This window comes from Camarhynchus parvulus, chromosome 20 (assembly GCF_901933205.1).
Source record: "Camarhynchus parvulus chromosome 20, STF_HiC, whole genome shotgun sequence".
In the NCBI taxonomy this organism is placed as follows: Eukaryota; Metazoa; Chordata; class Aves; order Passeriformes; family Thraupidae; genus Camarhynchus; species Camarhynchus parvulus.
Genome location: NC_044590.1, coordinates 1,998,486 through 2,019,774, shown reverse-complemented (window position 1 = coordinate 2,019,774; position 21,289 = coordinate 1,998,486). Strand labels below are relative to the sequence as shown.

At 48.1% G+C, this 21,289-nt stretch overlaps 2 protein-coding genes across 2 annotated transcripts; one reads left to right on the top strand and one right to left on the bottom strand.

Annotated features, from left to right (window-relative positions):
• Positions 1 to 1,951: 1,951 nt before the first annotated feature.
• On the bottom strand, positions 1,952 to 4,354 carry PFDN4 (prefoldin subunit 4). Its single transcript, XM_030963292.1, has 4 exons — positions 4,238 to 4,354; positions 3,207 to 3,314; positions 2,613 to 2,756; positions 1,952 to 2,369 (listed from the first exon to the last, which is right to left on the bottom strand). Exons 1-4 carry the CDS (start codon positions 4,259 to 4,261, stop codon positions 2,238 to 2,240), a joined length of 408 nt encoding a protein of 135 aa, XP_030819152.1. The 5' UTR covers positions 4,262 to 4,354; the 3' UTR covers positions 1,952 to 2,237.
• A 5,903-nt stretch (positions 4,355 to 10,257) lies between these two features.
• On the top strand, positions 10,258 to 20,961 carry LOC115912144 (1,25-dihydroxyvitamin D(3) 24-hydroxylase, mitochondrial). The gene is given in 13 exon segments (XM_030963555.1): positions 10,258 to 10,452; positions 10,588 to 10,778; positions 11,103 to 11,196; positions 11,857 to 11,953; positions 13,027 to 13,118; positions 14,183 to 14,294; positions 15,585 to 15,730; positions 17,075 to 17,241; positions 17,419 to 17,497; positions 18,529 to 18,552; positions 18,554 to 18,724; positions 19,635 to 19,746; positions 20,948 to 20,961. Coding segments are annotated over 13 exon segments (1,494 nt in total).
• Positions 20,962 to 21,289: the final 328 nt, after the last annotated feature.

Sequence of the window (21,289 nt, the reverse complement as noted above, 5' to 3'; positions counted from 1 at the left end):
AGGGGTGAGCAGAGCACCAGGGTTTGGTTCATGGGCTTCTATCACAGTTCTCTTGTTCAGGTAAGGGCAACATTATTAGAGATAACAGATTCCAATCTGCCAAAAATAAAAAGTCCTTAGAACGTGGGGTGCTGAGCAGAGTAAGTGCCAACTCAGAAACAATTGCAGATCTTCATGACAGAAAGGTTATTAAAAAGCAAAACCAGGACGCTGTCAAATACTTGCAAGCAGCTGATGCACCATCTGCAAAGTCACTTCCACAATGACAACTCCAGAATAAAAAAGTGTTTCCTGCATGTTCTGCTTTACACATATAAAAATACCAAATGATAGCTTGGCACAGGAGCTCTGCAAAATACAAAAATTCAGAGGCTGAGCTGAAAAACACTGAGATGTAATGACTTGCAAACACAATTGGCCAGAGCACACGAGGAAATTGGACATCCCAGGTGCAAAAAAGCCCTCCCATTTCTGTAGCAAGGACTAAGCCAACTGGAAAAATGTATCACATCCATAAAACCCTAAAGGGAGAGAAAATAAGGGGAAAATCAGATCTGTGGCACTGAACAATCTTCCCTGCACATCAGCACTGTGTTTATGGCCAATCCCAATTTTAGGATCAAAGAGCAGCAAGCTCTCCACACCCTGCCGTGGCAGGAGGGTTGGAAATAAAATATAAAATCATCTTTGAGGTCCCTTCCAACCCAAACCATTCCAAAATCCCTTTTTTTCCCCCACAACAAAGCCACACCCACGCTGTGGCCCAGCTGGAAGGAGCAATGATTTGGAATCCCTGCAGAGCTGTGAAATGCTCAGCAGAGCAGTGACTCTGGAGGTGTCACCATGCAATGAAAGCCAAAGCTGCAGCCAAAGCTCCTTCACTGCCAGCAGCAGTGGCACTGCCAGCCTGGCATGGGCTGCCCCAAAAATGGGATTCCCAGGTCTGTGATGCCATCTGCTGGGTGCTCCTCCTATTGGGACAAACTCCAGCAGCTTTCACCTGGAAAAAACACCCACCCCTGTCATGGACGTGTTTTATGAACAATGCTTTTGACAGGATTTTTCTCCTGAGAAGCTGAGAGGCCTCAGAAATTAAATATAAACAATAATTATCTGCTGCTGTGGAATGCAACAGGTGCATCTGTGATTGGTCTCGTGTGGTTGTTTTTAATTAATGGCCAATCACAGTCCAGTTGTCTCGGACTCTCTGGTCACTCACAAGATTTTATTATCATTCCTTCCCTTTCTTTGCTAGCTTTCTGATTAAATCCTCTCTTTCTTTAGTGTAGTTTTAAGGTATCATTTTCTTTTAATATATTATATATAATAAAATAATAAATCAGCCTTCTGAAACATGGAGTCAACATTCTCATCTCTTCCCTCATCCTGGGACCCCTGTGAACACCACCACCCACCCCTTTTGTGTTTTCTTTGGATATAAAGACAAATTAAGCCAATTAAGACATGTAAAAATTACATCCAGCTCTCCCTAGTGATGGAGGCTCAGATTAGGGATTGATGCTGACACTGCAACAAAACCTATGAACAATTGTGACATCAATTTGCTGCATAAATATGGATGTAGGAACTGCTCAGGAAAATTAGAAATTAAGACTCAGAATTGTGACTTGCAGCAGTTTTTGGGATTCCCAAATACAAAGCAGTAAATGAGAGAATATGGGGGCTCCAAAAGCTTTTCCTCACTACCAAAGTGAGCTTTAAAGAGCCCTTGTTTGTCCTCTGGTAAATTCCTGATATCTGAGCTGAGGGTGAAACACAGAGGATGAATTTAGGAGCTCCAGGAGGGCTCTTAAAAACACCTGAAGAGCATCACTGCACTCCCTCATCACGTCCCCTGTATCACACAGCTTTTATCCAACAGCCACTCCCAAATTCCCTCCTTCCATTTGTTTTAAACCTTTTCATGAGTGGAAAACAAAACCCAGGGAAGTCCAATACATGCCTGGCTTTATTGCCTTAATAAACAATGCAGATATTCCAATCTTGATGCTTTACCAGCAATGTGAAGTCAGTGCGCTCCTGAATAAATAAATAACTGCAATAAACAAAATAAGAAAGTTCTTATTAAATAGAACAGAACTTTACAGGGAAGTAAAAAAAACACCAAACCAACAAAAAGAAAGGGATGGATTTTCTGTTCTCAAATATAATTGCAGCAATGTTATCAAAACATTTAATAACCTAAGGAAAGGTTGGGTGTTGTGTTTAGAAAAGCTTTAACTGTCCTCAGCCTCCAGATTTATGTTATTTCCAAACTTTGCATAGAGCTGAACTTTGAGGTCAGACAACACGCTCTGGATGGACTCCACTCGGGATTCCAGCGCTTCAATTTCCTCCTGTAAACTCCTCTGAAAAAGAAAAAATGAACACAAATCAGTTCTGTACAACAAACTGAGCCAGGTTTGTCAGCACACAGAACCAACAAAGAGCTGCCTCTTTTCCAACCCATCCCAGGTCTGGCTGCAGGATTTATTGCTGGGGTGACTCAAATCCTAAATCCAACATGGATTGCAGCCTGTGAAAGCTCCAGAGGATGCACAGATCCCACCCCAGTGCCCAGCACACAGCACAGCCCAGCAGCTCAGACAAACCTTGGCCTCCTCCAGCATCTCCTGAGTCTCCTCCAGGGAGTGACTGATGAAGACATCCCCAATCTGGTAGGGAATCAGGTGGGAATCAGCATCATCCAGCAGCATGATGTCATCACAGGCATCCTCCAGGTTCTGCAGCTGCTTCTGTTTGCCAGGACACAGAAAGAGGCTCCCTGTGAAAAGCCTTTCAGTGGACACTGCCACAGCTGGGTGAGGAACCCAGAGAGGCTGGATTTTGGGAACAAATCCCACCCACCACCAGGACAGCCAGATCACTTTCAGAGCTGGAATTCAGCAACTCAATCCAGCAGAAACTCCTAGTCAGCACTCATTATCTGCCATTAACAGAATAATTAACTGTCCAGGCAAGGGTAATACAACAGATTTAAATGTCACTAATATCTGATATTAGTGACATTTATTAATTATAATTGAATTATAATTGAATTAAAATGATATTTTACCATTCTCTATTTCCAAAGTATCAGAAACCTCATATCAGAACCCAATCATTACTTAAACTCACTGCTGCTAATTTTCTATGTTCCAGCTGAAAACCCAATGAAAAGTTCATGAGATCTGAAGCAAATATACCTTCTTCACTTCTATTTCTTCTTTCAGCTCTGTGATCCTGCTGGTGTTTCTAGCAAACTTGTTAATTTTCTGTTGATCTTCAAAGGTGACATTGACATCTTCTGCAGCCTGCGAGGAGGAGAGGTCAAAATGATGATTTCAGTTCTTACATTTACTTGAGTCTCCCTGCAAGGACACTCCTACAAAGTGATGGAAAACAATCTGAGAGCCACCACACTCTGCCTATGCACCAGGCTGCTCAAAGTGCCTCTTCGAGGATACCAGAAATACCCACATTTAGCTGGGTACAACCAATTAAAACATTGTCCAGCCACAGCATCCTGAAGGAAAGGTTTCCTTGATGCTGATGGCTGAACTGGACACCCTGCTCTGAGTTTTCTCTGCAGAGACACCATGAACAGGAGCAGTTAGTGACATGCAGAGCAGAATGGCTTCACACTGACAAGGAGGAGGATTATTTGGGATACTGGGCAGGAATTGTTCCCTGTGAGGGTGGTGAGAGGTGCCCAGAGCAGCTGTGGCTGCCCCTGGATCCCTGGCAGTGCCCAAGGCCAGGGCTTGGAGCAGCCTGGGACAGGGGGAGCTGTCCCTGCCATGGCAGGGGTGGGATGATGGAATGACAAGAATTTTGTGCAATTATGAGACGAAACCTTTCCAACCCAAGCCATGATGACGACGAGTCCATAACTAAGAGAATAAATTGCTCCTCACATCCACCCTGACCCTGCCCTTGTTGTTTACAACGAGCCGCACCAGCAGAGGCTCCGCAAGGCCACCGACCCCGGGGGACAAACGCTGTGCCAGAGCCCGACCCCAGAGCCCCATCCCAGAGCCCGACCCCAGCGGCCTCAGCTCCCGAGCGGCGGCCGCGCCGTTCCGGGCAGGGCTTGACCCGGCCGCGTCCGGGGCTACGGGACACAGCGGGAGCAGCGGAGGAGCTGAAACCTCCTCGGGAGGGATGGAACCCCGCCGGGGAGGGACCAAACCCTGTTCAAAAGGACCGAATCGCCCCGGGCCCGCTCACCACTCACCGCCTTCTTCATGGTGGCGGCCATGTTGGCGCTGAAGCATCCATGGGGGGCTGAACCATCCGCCCTCCGCGCAGAGGAGGGGGACGGGCTTGGGAAATAGAAGAAAAACGGGAAAAAACTCCAAGAAGCGGCCGAGACTCTGTGAAAATCGGCGATTATCTCTATTCGCAGCACTCGCAGCGCGGCGGGATGCCCCGAGCGGCCTCGGCGCACGGAGTGAATGTGAAGGCGCCCCCGCGGCGCTTGGTACGGCCCGGTGGGAGGGGCGGGAGGCGGCTTCGGGGCGCTGGTCCGCCAGGGGGCGCCATGAGACGGGAACGGGCGGGATCCGTGGGATATCGGGATATTTATTGGGATACTGGGATATCGGGATATCGGGATATTTATTGGGATATTGGGATGGGATCCGTGGTGTGGGATAATGGGATATTGGGATATTGGGATGGGATGATGGGATGGGATCCATGGGATAATGGGATATTGGGCTAGATATTGGGATATTGGGACAATGGGATATTGGGATATTGGGACAATGGGATATTGGGATATTGGGATATCGGGATAATGGGATATTGGGATAATGGGATAATGGGATATTGGGATATTGGGATGGTATAAGATATCGGGATATTGGGATATCAGAATAATGGGATATTGGGATGAATATTGGGATGGGATATTGGGATAATGGGATATTGGGGTAATGAGATATTGGGATATTGGGATGGGATCCATGGGATGGGATGGAATCCATAGGTTTGGATATTGGGATGGGGTGGGATAATGGGATAATGGGATAATGGGATCAGTGGGATGGGTTAATGGGATGGGATGGGATCCATGGAGTGGGATAATGGGATGGGATGATGGGATGTGATAACAGGATGGGATCGGATAACAGGATGTAATAACGGGATGAGATGGGATGGGATACTTATTTCTGTAATATTGCCTGAAATAAAATGATTTTAGGATTTTGGTGTTGGTGGTTTGTTTTTTGTTTTTTTTTCCCTAGTTCCAAATAGCTGCTCATTTCAAAACTCCTGTTCCAAAGCAGTAGGAAAGACAGGATAATAAAAGATATTTTGGGTAGCCCTCAGGCTGATGTTACATTTCATTTTGATGCATCATCATCCTCACAGTGCCTTGCGTCCCACTCAGGGAAGAAGTTCATCACCAAATTTGTCCCCAGAGAACCACAATATTATTAACTTCTATAAAAACATAATCCCAGCTCTAAACCTCTCTTTTCCTCAGAAAAGAAACTCTCATCCCCCTGGCCATCCTCCTGCTCTTCCCAAAGGATCCTGCTAGGAAAGGGCACAGCCTGAGCCGTGGCTAATTCCCTGGCTGCATTAACTGCACGGTACCCAGAGCCAGGGCAATTTCCCTCAAGAGAAAAGGAGTGGATTTCACAAGAATTCGATGACTCCAAAGCTTTGAAAAGCAATCCTTTTTTCTCCCACATGCTTGGGCAAGCTCTGTGGGGTGAGCCCTGCCAAGAGTAACTCACTGCAGCCCTGTCTTATGTAAATAAAAGTGAAAACAGCTCAGGAGTGCAGGCAGCCAGCGCGGAGTGAGAGGAACCCGCTGAACCCAGCGCCCTCGCTCCTCTCCCACTCGCATGAAGGACTTGCTCCTTCTTGCTCTGCTCCCTGGGCTGCTGTTTGGCTTCCCCTCGCCGGGATCCCTTCCACGCCCTGCCCTCATCTCACGGCTCCTCTGGGGCTCTTTGCAATTTTCTCCTTCCTTGCTGGAGCCTTCTGCAGCCCAGCTCCGTGGGGAAGAGCATTGCCATGCTTTGCTGCTTCAGGGAGGCCGTTGGATTCCCAAACTCTTCTCCCCTATCCCTGGAGCCCACAGACCTTTGGATTCCCAAACTCTTCTCCCTTTCCCTGGAGCTCCACAGACCTTTGGATTCCCAAACTCTTCTCCCTTTCCCTGGAGCTCCACAGACCTTTGGATTCCCAAACTCTTCTCCCCTTTCCCTGAAGCCCCACAGACCTTTGGATTCCCAAACTCTTCTCCCTTTCCCTGAAGCCCCACAGACCTTTGGATTCCCAAACTCTTCTCCCTTTCCCTGAAGCCCCACAGACCTTTGGATTCCCAAACTCTTCTCCCCTTTTCCGGGAGCTCCACAGACCTCTGGAGTTCCCAAACTCTTCTCTCTTTGAGTTTTCATCCCCTGCTAGTGTCATCTAATCATCCAGAAGGTGAGATAAGAGGAGTCTGGTGTTAAAAACCAGTATTTGAGTGAAAATAGAATAAAGGTTCCATCTGCTTTCATTTCACGGTGAACGTGGATAACTTGGAGATCTCAGTTTTCAAAGTCATATCAGTTTCTCTTCTGGAGAATGGGAATTACTGTACTTTCCCATCAATATTTACAAAACTCCAAGATCCTCAGCTGGAAAGAGAATTGGAAGAATTAACAGGGAATTAAAAGTGTATAAACAAACACAAACGAACCCTGCAATAACAACCAGAGCTTGCAAGTTGCAATCCATTTGCCTTCCCCACATTGTGAAATACCTTCCTGTGACACTCTCCCTGTTAATCTCCTCCTGTGGCACATCAGCACTTTGTATTAATTTAGAAAACTCAGAGATTTCACAAAAAATTTAAGGCCAAATTGGCAAAAAGCTTTTCCCAACCAGGAGAAAGAGCAGAGGCCGGGAGACAGGAATTGTGTAATATGTCACAGAGCAAACCCCCTGGAGTTACAGGCATTGAGAGCGAAAATCCACTCCCAGCATAAAGCTGTTCCCACCGAGGAGTTATTTTGGTGATATTTGATGTGTTTGAAGTGAACTACAGGAAAATCACTCAGGTCACTTTCCATGAGCTCCAAGGTTTTGATCTGGGAGTTCAGGAGTTGTTTTTAATGAGCTTCCCAAGCACACCTCAGCCCCTTAAATCCAGGGCAGGAGCCCTGAGTTTGATGGGATTTCCAACCTTTATTCAAATATGTTACAATTATTTCTCAAAAAATATGACCAGAAATTGAATCAGCTCAGAAAGCACCTCTAAAACTTGGACTAATTAAATATTTAGTGGTGAAAAAACTGTGTGTACCTGCACAGCAGATCTCCCACAGAAGCATCCCACTGGCACATGCTTTTTCAAGGAATATTCTCTCCTGACATGCAAGAGAGCAGAAATCAAGCCAGGAGCAAAAGAGAAGCACAGAAAAATCAGCTCTTTAGTTTTGATCTTCTGCTATTTCCTGGTCTTTGACCCAAAAGTCCTCCTTGCCATAGTGGAGAACTGAAGAGGGATTTTCATTTCCCGCTCCCAGCTGTCATTTGCTGTTATATTGGAAAATATTGGGAAGTCTTGTGGATGGACACCTGTGGGATGGTGGTGACACCTTCACAGTTCAGGTGCCTCAGTGGAGCTGAGCTCAAGAACACTGAACTGGTCCAGCTTTTCTCTAGGAAGTGATGCATTGAGAGGCTGAGCTGGAACAGAGCCTGGACGGAGCTACAGAATAAAGCAGGGATTTATCCAAAGGATCTCCTCCATGGACGCACCTTGGGCAGCACAAGAGCCCAGCCAGGGCTGCACCCAAGATGAACCAAAATGGCCCCAAAATGCACGGCCGGGCACGGGGTCTGTCCCTGGGATCAGTTCTGCTCCATTTGCACCTTGCAGTTCATTGTCCCATTCCAGCTTTAGCCCCTGCAGTCCCACCCTGCTTGTTTTTCTCTCTCCAGCCCACGGTGTTTGTGCTCCTGGGCTGAGATTTGGATCATTTGTCCTTGGTGCCCAGCTGGAGCAGGAATTGTTTTGTCTCCCTGCTCTGAGCAGGAACTGAGGAATGATTTTCTGTCCCAGCTCCCAGCACACCAACTTCCCTGCCAGGGACTTACATCTGGGCCACGGGAGTGAAACACAACCCTTTCCATTCTGTCATTCAACAACAGCTTCAGAGAGAGAGGATTTCACATTAACAGGGTGGTTTCCTCCCTGTAGCTGTGAAGAACACGGAAAAATTGACCTGTGCCCAGTTTAGTCTTGACTTGCCTGTTGCAGACTCTTCAAAGACATCGTTTCACAGGCACGAAGCTGTGACCCTTCAAATGAGTTCATTCTCATTCCTTAAATAGGCAGAGTGCACAAATTGTCTCTTCTTGTCTGGTTTCTCAGAACTCATCATGAATGGAGCCTGAGCTGCCTACAAGGACAGGGAGATGTGTTTCGGTAGCGCTGCTTCAAAGCAAACAAACCATAGAATGTGATTGTGGTGTCTCCCCCAAAAAAATTACAAACCTTTGAATCAACTTTAAAGCCTGCCTGGGAAGTGCTCTGACCTTGTGGCCCACAGAGGATGATCCCATTGCAGAAAATCACTTGGGAAGGATGTACAGAACTCCCAGACAAATTCTGCAGTGTATTTCCTTTTCTTTAGTACGTTTTCTCTCTGCTGATCACTGCTGCCTTGGTCTTTGCATTGTTATTAATTTGACTTTGAGACGTGTTTATTTATGTGTCAAATCCATCTTCTGATCATGCTCTGTCCAACACACCCAGGGTGTCTGCACACTCTGCTTCTGCCAAACCCTCACATGAAGGGGATTAGAGCTGAGTCACAAAAGGCATTGGGAAAGAAGGGAAAGGTAGCGTGGGGTGCAAGAAAATCAAATCCCCATTGTAGCCAAGCTGTCTTTCCTGGAAATCCTCTGGATTACAGGTAGCTCTGCCTTGCAGTAGGATCCAACTCTTCTCTTCTCTTCTCTTCTCTTCTCTTCTCTTCTCTTCTCTTCTCTTCTCTTCTCTTCTCTTCTCTTCTCTTCTCTTCTCTTCTCTTCTCTTCTCTTCTCTTCTCTTCTCTTCTCTTCTCTTCTCTTCTCTTCTCTTCTCTTCTCTTCTCTTCTCTTCTCTTCTCTTCTCTTCTCTTCTCTTCTCTTCTCTTCTCTTCTCTTCTCTTCCCCTTTTCCCTTTTCCCTTTTCCCTTTTCCCTTTTCCCTTTTCCCTTTTCCCTTTTCCCTTTTCCCTTTTCCCTTTTCCCTTTTCCCTCCTTTACCTGTTCTTGCTCCTCTCAGCCTCAACATTTCGAGCTTTTCTGTGCAGTTTCTGATCAAAAGACTGGGATTCATTCATATTTCTCAGGATTTAATGGCTGCCAACCCTCACAGTGAAGGGAATTTTGCCTTCCCCGACGATGCCCACATGACCTTTTCTGGTTACTCAAACAGAGAGGGTAAGGGCAGTTCACACCCCACAACTTCTCGCTCCTCAGCTCCCTGCACTTTCTTATTCCGTCTTTTTAAAAGTGCAAATTCTGCGGGAAAACTGAGCTACTCTGCGCTCTGCAGGGTGAACAGCACAGCCCTCCGCTCTCATGCGGGTGCTCGGACAAAAATACAAATTGAAAAAAAAAAACAAAAAACAAGAGAGAGAGCGCTACGAGACCGCTCGCACGAACGCCAGGCAAGGAGCGGAGCCGCTGCCTGCGCTCCTGCCAGCGCTGCGTCCCCGGGGACCGATCCGCGCATCCCCGATCCCAGCGGGTCCGACCCGCGCATCCCTGATCCCGGCGCGATTGATCCGCACATCCCCGGACCCCGGCCAGTCCCATCCGCGCATCCCCGCACTCCCAGTGGGTCCCATTCGCGCATCCCCGGATCCCAGCGGGTCCGACCCGCGCATCCCCTGATCCCAGCGGGTCCGACCCGCGCATCCCTGATGCCGGCGCGATTGATCCGCACATCCCCAGACCCCGGCCAGTCCCATCCGCGCATCCCCGCACTCCCAGCGGGTCCGACCCGCGCATCCCCTGATCCCAGCGGGTCCGACCCGCGCATCCCGCGCTCCCAGCGGGCGGAGGCGCTGGCGCGGTGCCTTCCCTGCCTCCCTGAACCCTTTCATGACCCGCCTGCCCCGCGGGCTCCGCGGGCAGGGCCGGGGCAGCCGCCCCACCTCACCCCACCCATGGCTCCCATTGGCGCGGATGAAAGTCCAGCACCTCGGGCTGCTATAAATGCACCTATGCGCGCCCGGGGGCCGGCACCGTGGCCATGGGCGGCTGCAGCATCCTCCTCCTCCTCCTGGCCCGCCGGCGGCTCCCTGCCCGCACCTGCGGCCGCGCCGCGTCCTCGCTGAGCGCGCTGCGGCCGGCGGAGGCGCTGCCCGGGCCGCCCAGCTGGCCGCTGATGGGCAGCTTGCCCGACGTGCTCTGGAAAGGGGGGCTCAAGAGGCAGCACGAGACCCTGGTGAGGCGGCGGGGATGGCAGGAAGATGAGGATGGGGATCAGGATGAGGATGGGATGGGGATGAGGATGGGGATGGGATGAGGATGCCGCGCCGGGAGCGCCCCGCACTCAGGGCGGGTTTCTGGCTCTCCCCAGGCTCAGTACCACCGGCGGTTCGGGAAGATTTTCCGCATGAAGCTGGGCGCCTTCGACTCGGTGCACATCGCGGCGCCGTGCCTGCTGGAGGCTCTGTACCGCCGCGAGAGCGCCTGCCCCCAGCGCCTCGAGATCAAGCCCTGGAAAGCATATCGCGACTATCGCGACGAAGCCTACGGGCTGCTCATCCTGTGAGTGCTGCCCGCAGCATCCCGGAGCTGCCCGGAGGGGCTGCGGCGGCGCCGGTGCCCGGGGGATGCTCGGAGCGGGCACCGGGGGTCCCGGGGGATGCTCGGAGCGGGGACCGGGGGTCCCGGGGGATGCTCGGGGCTCCGCGGGTCCCGGGGGTCCCGGGCTGCGCCCCGAGCGTGGCTGGGGCTCGTCCGCGCCCCGAGGATCCCCCGGTTGTGCCGTCGGTGCGGTGGAGCATCAGCAGAGCCGGTTTGGGGTTTTTCTGTTTTCATTCTTCTCGGAGCTTTTCGCTCTCCAACCTGGCTGTGGTTGTTTCCATGCAGGGAGGGAAAGGACTGGCAGAGGGTCAGAAGTGCCTTTCAGAAGAAACTGATGAAGCCCCGGGAGGTTGTGAAACTGGACACGGCGATCAATGAGGTACCGTGCTCTGAGAAATCCTTGCTCTCTCTGCTCCCCTGCAAGCCTGGGGAGCTGAAGCAGATCCGGTTTATCTTGGCAGATTTATTTACTCCACAGTGATAAACCACGAGTTCAGACCCAGAACGTTCAGGGAATAACGAGTACAAACTGACTGCCAGGGTCTGAGACCACACAGAAACCTGGAGCTGAGAGTGTCCCCACAGAAAAACAGGATTATTCCCCAAGGATACAGGCTCCTGCAAGGAGCTTTTCCCTGCTTCTCCTGCATGCAGTAATTTTTGCCTTTACCCCTTCATTCTTCTGCTGCTCCCCTCAGGGAACACCTCTGTCCTTAACCTCTGTGCTCCTGGGGAGGTTGAGGAGCATCTGCGATAAACACCGTAATCACGAGTTGTGAAACGCCAGCTGTGCCGGGGTGAGGACTGCATCCCTGCGAGGGCAGCGCAGTTCAGGCTAGCACCAGAGCTTGTCAAATCCAAACACTTGTTCACACAGGGGGAAGCTGAATCTTGTTCAAAGAGCAGGGAACAAAAGGATTCGTCTCATGCAAGATTGTTATCTGCTCAAAAGGCAGCTGAAATGCTGAATTACACCGGATTTTTGTTTGTTTATGTCATTTTATTCCCTTCTTTTCTCTCTCTTCTCTCCACCATTTAGGTCCTGGAGGACTTTATGTACAGAATAGATGAAATTTGTGACCACAATGGCCAGATGGAAGATATCTATTCAGAATTCAACAAATGGTCTTTTGAAAGTGAGTTGGGTTTTGCCTGAGTGTGGTGCACCTGCCAGGGCATTGCTGTTAAAATATGATCAGGGATGAATGTGTTGGCTGATTATTTCCAAACTCTCAGCTATAATATCATGCAAAGAGAGTTGCAGAACAGCCAGGGACTGTCGGTGCAAAATTCATCAGCACAAATATAAATTTCTGCCTAGCTACCTGCATGGCTTACAAAAATTCAAACATTCCAATGATTTATAAATCAAAAATTGAGGGGGTTGTGGTTCATTTATCTAGAGTGGGATCAGATAACATTTTTTGTTATTTTTTGTCCATCTGATATTTGTTAACTATCAGCAGGATCCATGAAATACTCCACTAACAGAGTGCTGGCTGTAGGCAAGGACTGGAAAATCCCATTTCCAGTGTTCACACTGGGATTGAGAAGGGCTGGAATGAGTTACCAAGGCAGAGCCTTATCCTCAGGAACCTTTCAGAGCTCGCTGAGGAATGTGCCAGGCATGACACAGGGCACAAAGTGGCTCAGTGACTCCCGAAAAAGGGAGGGTTGGGTGTAGTGACAGATCCAGCCCTGCCAGACCCAACTGCCCTCGGCTGCCTCCTCAGAGTGGATTTTTCCCACTGTCAGTGGTGATGGCTGCTTTTGGAAAGGCAGAAATAAGAAGTGACAGCTTGAAAAGAAATGGGAAAAGAAGACAAGTGGAAAAGGTGCAGAGAGGGATGGGGCCAGTGCTTGCAGTGGGAAGGAGGGGGGAATGCTGTGGGAGATGCCTCCCTGTTCTCCTGCCACTCAGTTTTCTCCAGTAAAGTCACCAAATAGGAGCCAAAATTGCAGTTCTGCTGCTCATGAGGGGTCAGTGGCGCTCCTCGTGGTGCAGAAATGCTGCTGCAAGGGCCCCAAGCTGGAAACCCTCGCTGGGGCTGGGGCAAACAAGCAGGAGGTGTTTTACAAGTGCTGCTCTGCCAGGTCTGCACCAAGGAACACGTTCAGAAGGCTCACCCAAGCCGTTCCTTGATGATAAATGATGCATCCCACACGGCCTTTTGTTTATTAATTTAATTATAATATTGCCTAACAACAGGTATCTGTCTGGTGCTGTATGGAAAGAGGTTTGGCCTCCTGCAGCAGGACGTAGAAGAAGAAAGTCTGAACTTCATCAAGGCTGTAAAAACGGTATGGAAGGGTCTCTCCTGGGCCTGTGCTGATATTTTTACCCCTGCTGTTAATGAGAGGCAGAAGTTCAAAGGAATCAGCTGGAAAAAGCAGCTCAGGCTTCTGTACCCAAACGGTGCCCAGCTAATCCTGAACTTCTGCCTCCTTTATGCAATGCCTCAGTCTGTTGTAATAAAGCAGACAGGACCCAGTTTCTCCATGCAGGAAAAGCCCCTTTTTATTCCCATTTTATGCAGTTTTCAAAGACCTCATGTACAACTTTAATAGCTTTAATTTTAATAACTTTAATTTGTTAATAACTTTCTTGCCAATTACTGTATTGGCTAGTAAAAGGTATTTTACTTGTCCATCAAATCTAACTATTTTTTAATTGTTTATATATTTTCTTCACTGATTCTCATGAGACAGATCCTTGGTTATTACAGGTGCATTTATTTTTCTCCCCAAGAATAGTTAATTGTTGTGTTAATGAACTTTCTCAAGCTGTTCTCACATGAGAACTTGCGAGCTGTTGTTTGCTGAGGTAGCTAAGCTAATCCATGTTTTATAAGATTTTTTAATAACACCTTTTACCCGTCTGCACCCTCAGTGTGACAGGGAAATGCTGAGTGGCCATCAGGGCAGCCTTGAAGGAGAATTGCCAGCTTGGCTGGTGACCCTGCAGGGTGGGACTGTGCCTGGTGGCGCAGATCCTGGCTTTGGGGTCAGAGCTGCTGTGCCTTTGGGCTCTGGGGTGCAAACCTGCCTCGCTTCAGTCATCACACACAGGCAGCCAGCCCTGCCTGGGATTTCAGCTCATCTCTTGTCAAGGGAGAGGGAGGCACTGCCAAAAAATGCCTTGAACCACTCCCAGCAGGTGCCTAAAATCCAGGAGGCTCCTGGCTGCCCCTGATTTTTACCTGGATATGCCCTCAGTAGACTCAGACCCATCCTCTCTGTCCAGGATGGAAAATCCACCAGAATTCTGCCTTCCTGAAAATCTCCCTCTGCTTCCCAGCCTGGTGCTGTTCAGGGGTCGCAGGGAGGGGGATGCAAAGAGATTAAAGAGAGATTTCCCCCCACAGATGATGGCCACGTTCGGGATGATGATGGTGACCCCCGTGGAGCTGCACAAGGGGCTCAACACCAAAGTCTGGCAAGCCCACACCAAAGCATGGGATGATATATTTAAAACAGGTCATTATTTAACCCCAATTTATCTCCTTTCCCTTTATCTCTGTCTTCTCCTTGCTGGAATTGATGTTTTTCATATTTGCTGCAGTAAATCCCCGCCTTCGGCACGGATTAAAGCACATTTGCTGTACCTAAACAGGGATTTATTCCCATGTGGGAGCAGTTTTCAGTGACTAACACCCAGGCTGTGGGGCAATACCCAATTCCCAGGGAAATCCCAGGATTCTGGGAGCCAGCAGCCTCATGGCACCACTTTAATCTGTCCTAAAAGGAAATTAAAAATGTGTAATCTCTATCAAGGCAAGGGTATAAATGAAAAGGAACTTCCCTCAAAGACTCGTTTTCTTGTACATGCAGCAAAAACCAGTTTGCTAAAAAAAAAAAAAAGAAATTATAGCCTTTCTGAACAACCTGTAGCATAGTTGTAAATATTAAAACCAGAAGTAATTTAAACAATAAGGTGCAGTTTGGCTTTTTGCAACATTTTTGACTATTTAAAGTGAGTTGGCCTTCCAAGTTTAAAAATTACTCAAACTCCAGATGTGAAGTTAAGTTTTTATTTTTAATATTTTAAAATGTCATTGATTTAAACAGTGAGAGACATAACTAAAGGCTGAGAGAGCTTTTGGAAGGTTGTAACATTGAGATATTTCCCTTGGGTATTTGAGTCCCAAGGCTTTTTATCCTGCCAGCCACTCACTTATTTTATTGCTTCTTGGTTTATGGGCTTTAGGAAAGACACTTTAAACCAGTTTTGCTCAGAAAAACCAGTCTGACACCTTCACTTAAAGTGAAAATTCCTTACAGGAACTGTTTTTAACAGCTGGGATACCCATGTACAAGACCTGTTTCTTTTTATTAAAAAAAAAAACCAGCATGTCAAAATTTGGCATCTCTTTGTGCCTTCCCCTGGTAAATCCAAGGTTTACATTTCCCCTCGGGGGTTCTGGGTGCTAAATCCCTTTGATTTTTTAACACCTTGATCCCCTTTGAAAACCCCAGGTAATAAATTTTACACACTCGTGTTTCTGTTTGCTGACTATTTCCCTCAGCGTGCCACTGATTTCCTCCCCTAATTTAAGAGAGCAGAATTCCTAAGAGCTCCTCCTCTGCTGAAAAGCCATTTTTGGGACTGAGTTTGTTCGAAAAGTGACAACACCATTCTTTACTCACTCTGAATACCCTCATTATTCACCCACTGCTTGCAAGCAGAGCACAGCTTGGCACTTGTGTGGGTTTGCAGGTGTTTCTGTGGGATTGTGAGTGATTTTCCCTCATTGCTGCCCTCCCCAGCCAAGCACTCCATCGACAGCCGGCTGCAGAAGCACTCTGCCGACCCGCAGGGGGATTTTCTGTGTGACATCTACTCGGGGGGACAGCTGTCCAGGAAGGAGCTGTACGCTGCCATCGCAGAGCTGCAGATCGCCGGCGTCGAGACGGTAACCGCGGTGTGACCAGGGCTTAAATCCCCCCAGCTCCCTTCTTGGGGTTCAAATTACCCCAATTCCCTCCTTAGCGTTTAAATTCCCTCCTTAGGGTTTAAATCGTCCCAGTTCCCTTCTTGGGGTTCAAATTACCCCAATTCCCTCCTTAGCGTTTAAATTCCCTCCTTAGGGTTTAAATCGTCCCAGTTCCCTTCTTGGGGTTCAAATTACCCCAGTTCCCTCCTTAGCTGCAGATCGCCGGCGTCGAGACAGTAACCGCGATGTGACCAGGGGTTAAATTCCCCAGTTCCCTCCTTAGGGTTTAAATTCTCCCAATTCCCTCCTTAGCTGCAGATCCCCAGCATGGAGATGGTACCCAGGATGTGCCAGGGTTTAAATTCCCCCCAGTTCCCTCCTTGGGGTTCGAATTACCCCAGTTCCCTCCTTAGCGTTTAAATTCCCTCCTTAGGGTTTAAATCCTCCCAGTTCCCTTCTTGGGGTTCAAATCCCCGCCCAGTTCCCTCCTTAGTGTTTAAATTCCCTCCTTAGGGTTCAAATTCCCTCCTTGGGGTTTAAATTCCCCCACTTCCCTCCTTGGGGTTCAAATTTCCCCCAATTCCCTCCTTAGGGCTCAAGTTACCCCAGTTCCCTCTTTCGCTGCAGATCGCTGGTGTGGAGATGGTAACTGGGATGTGCCAGGGTTTAAATCCTCCCAGTTCCCTCCTTAGGGTTTAAATTCCCTCCTTGGAGTTCAAATTACCCCAGTTCCCTCCTTAGGGCTCAAATTACCCCAGTTCCCTCCTTAGCTGCAAATCCCCAGCATGGAGATGGTACCCATGATGTGCCCAGGGTTCAAATCCCTCCAGTTCCCTCCTTAGGCTTTAAATTCCTCCAATTCCTTCCTTAGCTGCAGATCATCAAGGAGGAGACAGTAAAGCTGCTTTTCCAAGGGTTCAAACCCCCCCAGTTCCCTCCTTAGGGTTCAAATTCCCCCAATTCCTTCCTTAGCTGCAGATTGTTAGGGTGGAGATGGTGAAGCTGATTTTCCAAGGGTTCAAATCATCCCAGTTCCCCCCTTCCTTCCACAACCTGAGCACCAGCACACCTGGAAGTGAGTTCATCCTGAAGCGGCCTCAGTGGCCCAAGTGCAAATGGATTTTGACCTGAAATCCCTGGATTTTGACCTGAAATCCCTGGATTTTTAATTCTGCAGGACAACCGGGACTGCTCATAACCCCTCAGGCTGTCAAAATTCCATAAAACTGTGCCCAGCCAGAAACGTTGCTTTGAATTTTGGGCAAGTTCTTCCTTCTGTGCCCACAAAAGGAGAGCTTCACCTCTCTTTCTGCTCTGTTCCAGACAGCCAACAGTTTGCTGTGGGCTCTGTACAACCTCTCCCGCAATCCACACGTCCAGCAGAAGCTTTTCCAGGAAATCCAGAGAGTTTTGGCTGCTCAGCAGAGCCCGAGTGCTGAGAGCCTGAGGAACATGCCCTACCTGAAAGCCTGTCTGAAAGAATCCATGAGGTAAAATCCCCAAATCCGTCAAAACAAAAACCAAGTGTTTCACCAGCTTCTTTGTACAAGGGAGGAAGAATTTTCCAGCACATGGAATGTTGTTCATCTTGCTGTTAGGGGGAGAATATGAGGGATGAAAGAAGGGAAATTGCTGGGAATTTAACCCATTGTTCTCTTTCCCTGCAGATTAACCCCATCAGTGCCTTTCACCACCCGCACCATCGACACAGAAATGGTTCTGGGAAATTACATGCTGCCCAAAGGGGTAAGGCAATTAATTCTGTTTATTGGGATGGTTTTTAATTTATTAATTGCCCTTTAAACCACAGAAGTTGCTCATATTTCAGTTTCAAACTGTCTTTGCCAAAGTACCAGCCCCAGGACAAGGAATGAGGGATTCACCCCAAGGATTCCCATAAACACAAACCCACACCTGCCTGCACTGCAGCTGGACTTAGACTGAAATAATTCCCTGAAATAATTTTGATGGGCTATTCCAACTTTTTTTTCAAATTTTTCCATGATTCTCTGAGGAAACCACAACCTTTTCTATGTTCCAGTTGATTTTTTGGGAATTCCATGACCTCTCCTGAGGAAGCTGCTGTGCTGTGAAAAACACATTCACTTTCTTGTGACAATTTTAAAAGTTTATTAAAGGACTGTAGGAGACAAGGACTATAAAGTAAAGGTTATTATGGTTGGGTGTATCTTGGTACTTAGATAAGAGTACAGTTGTTATTTTGGAAACACTTTTTATCTGCTATTTTTATTACATTATTTGTTGCATATTCATAAACAATCATGCATAGTAAACTTTCCCTTTAAATTAGTTTACATATTTTAAGAACTGTTTGGTATGGCTCTTGTTTGGTTTTACTTTTTTAGAGCATGAGTATTCTTCGCTTGTGGGTTTTAGCCTATTTTTATTACTTTTATTTTATTACTTTTAGTTTTTGAGCTTTGGTCTACACTGTTTTCAGCTGTGAGAGTTGATAGTTGGTATATGTGCAGCAGGTGTCTTCTTCATATGTTCATTGAATGTTATTTTATTTAAGTAGGTATTTTAACCAAGCATACTTATTTTGGCTATTTCACTACTATGTCTAAGCTTAATTAACAACAGAAATAAAAATTATATCTTTATGACAAAGTCACTCTAACCTCACACATATAGAATCCACTTTAATATTTGCCAAAAGCCAGTACAGTGATATGTATCTGACACGTGCCACGATTCTCCATCCTCGGGAGCTGGGGGTGGCTTTGTGACCTGTTCTCTGTCCTGCCTTGCTGCAGACGGTGCTGATGATCAACAGCCACAGCCCTGGGCTGCAGTGAGGACTACTTCAGGGGCTGGGCAGAGTTCAGGCCCGAGCGCTGGCTGCACAGGGGCTCCATCCATCCCTTCTCCCACGTGCCCTTCGGCATCGGCAGGAGGATGTGCGTGGGGCGCCGCCTGGCCGAGCTGCAGCTGCACCTGGCCCTCTGCTGGGTAAGCACCCCAAAAAGGGCACTGGGGGGGTTTGTCCTCCAGCTGAGCACAGGCAGAGCCCAGCACGCTGATTGTGGGCACAGCAGGCACAGCCTTCCCAAGGAATTTTCCTGGGGAAGGCAGTGAGAAAGAGAGAATTGTTTCTCTTCTCTGAGCTATTTGCTGCCCCTGTTGTTTGGCACACGTGGAATGTGTTCTGGAGATTGTTTATTGCGGGGTGCGGACGTTCAGGGACATCACACCATAAGCAATACGATCCAGTGAAGCCAAATTTATTATCCCTAACAAGCCTATATTTATAATAAATCTCTACTGTCCTCGCGTCTCTAACTAATACAGATTGGTTAATCCTAGCTGTTCACGTGTCTAAATTTGAATGCTGATTGGATCACCTAATTTTTCATGTGTCTTGCTGTGGTTGTCTGGCCCACCCATAACTCACTATTTTCTTGCTTTCCCAAGCTCACTGACAAACCTGCTGAGTCCTACCAACTCTTCTTCTTGTATCTTTTTCAAGGATGCACCAACCCCATTTCTGAATATGTCAGTTATTCATTGTTTGTGCACGTGTCCATTGTCCATTAGTACCAGCAGGCTGGATTGTGCATCGGCTGATTTTGGCCATTGTCCTGCAAAAACTCCTCAACCTGCAAAAAAACTCTCAACAGTTTATGAGAGCGATTTCTTAACTGGACACTGGTGATGGTTGGGCTGATTGGCCAATTGGGTCAAAGCTGTGTTGTGACTGTCTGAAAGGGTCACGGGTTTTTCTTTGGTGTGATATAGTATAGTTCTGGTATATTGTAATATAGCTGAATGAGGCAGTTGCTCAGCCTTCTGAATGATGCAGTCAGAGCAGGTTATTCCCCAGCTGGGGATGCTGCACTGACAGCTGGTGCTGTCCCTGCAGCTGATCCGCAAGTACCGCGTGGTGGCCACGGACCAGGCGCCGCTGGAGACGCTGCACTCGGGGATCCTCATCCCTGGCAGGGCCCTGCCCATCGCCCTCCAGCCACGAGCAGGTCTGGATAAACACACACTGTGTCCTGCTTGGGCACACAAACACACACCTGGGTGCTGCTTGGGCACAAACACACACCTGGGTGCTGCTTGGGCACATACACACACCTGTGCTCTGCTTGGGCACACAAACACACACCTGGGTGCTGCTTGGGCATAAAACACACACCTGGGTTGTGCTTGGGCACAAACACACACCTGTGCTCTGCTTGGGCACAAACACACTGTGTCCTGCTTGGGCACACAAACACACACCTGGGTTGTGCTTGGGCACAAACACATACCTGGGTGCTGCTTGGGCACACAAACACACAGCTGGGTTGTGCTTGGGCATAAAACACACACCTGTGTCCTGCTTGGGCACACAAACACACAGCTCTGCTCTGCTTGTGCACAAACACACACCTGTGTTCCTGTGCTCCTGCACACTGCGGGCTCTGCTGGCGCCTGGGCTGGGATTTCTGTGCCAATGGGAGGGTAAACAGCTGATGTCTGTCTGCTCTTCATTCTCACAGGGCCAGAGCCATCCTGTGTCTTTATTTTAACAAATTAGTGCTGTCCCAGTTCAGTGTTTTATCAGGAACTGTCCTGTGTTTCACACAGCTCGTGGCTCTGGAGTCAATTTTATATCCATGTTTTCTGTGTGTGATGCAGCTCAAAAAGGGGGAAATCAACATTTACCAACTGCTGCAGAAAATAACAGCCAGGGGTTGTTAGAGCTCCTCCACTGCATTCCCAGAAGATATTTCCTGGAAAAGACCATTTGATCTTGGGCATCAATTTGCAGATTAAATAGAAGATGCCTTAGTGAAGGAACTGCTCACTGCAGAATTTAAATAACAAAACTTCATTTGAGGCAGGAAGACAAAGAAAAATCTATTTGTAAATAGTTGTGCAGTGTTGCAACTTATATACTTTGAACGTAGGGTTTTCTTTCTCACGAGTTTATACAAACAAGCTAACAAAATAACTTACTTGTGCAACAACCTAAATTGAGAAAACAAGTCTCTGATCTAGAATGAAATCCTCCAATAGAAATCCAGGACATTTCAATGCTGGGGAAGGTATTTCTTTGCCAGCCAACACCACAGGAAAAAAATATTTCCCACTATAATCTGAATATTTACTCCTTTAACTGAAGTCTGTTTAGTGCTGCTTGCTTTGACGTAATCGCTTTAAAGATTCTTTTTTTGCTCAATACAGGTTGCAAGAAATAAAGGACAGCCCTGCTGCTGCCTGCTCGTGAGAGAGAGACATCAGCTGTGGGAGCCAAAGCCCTGGAGGCTCCAGGGCAGAACTGCACCACATCCCTTGAACCACTGCTGAGCCAGGAACAGCCCCAGGAAAAGCTCCCAGACTGTTCTATCGGGGAAAATGTGCTCAAAAGGAGAGGAAAATGCCAAGTGCTGTCATGGAGCTGTGGAAATCCAGGGATTTAGTGCAGGACCAGGAGCCCTGGGGGTGCTGAACAGCCCAGTTTGGGGAGAGCTGCCTCCAGTTTGGGACCAGTCAGGGCTGGAGTGGCCCTGGGAGCTCAGAGTGGGA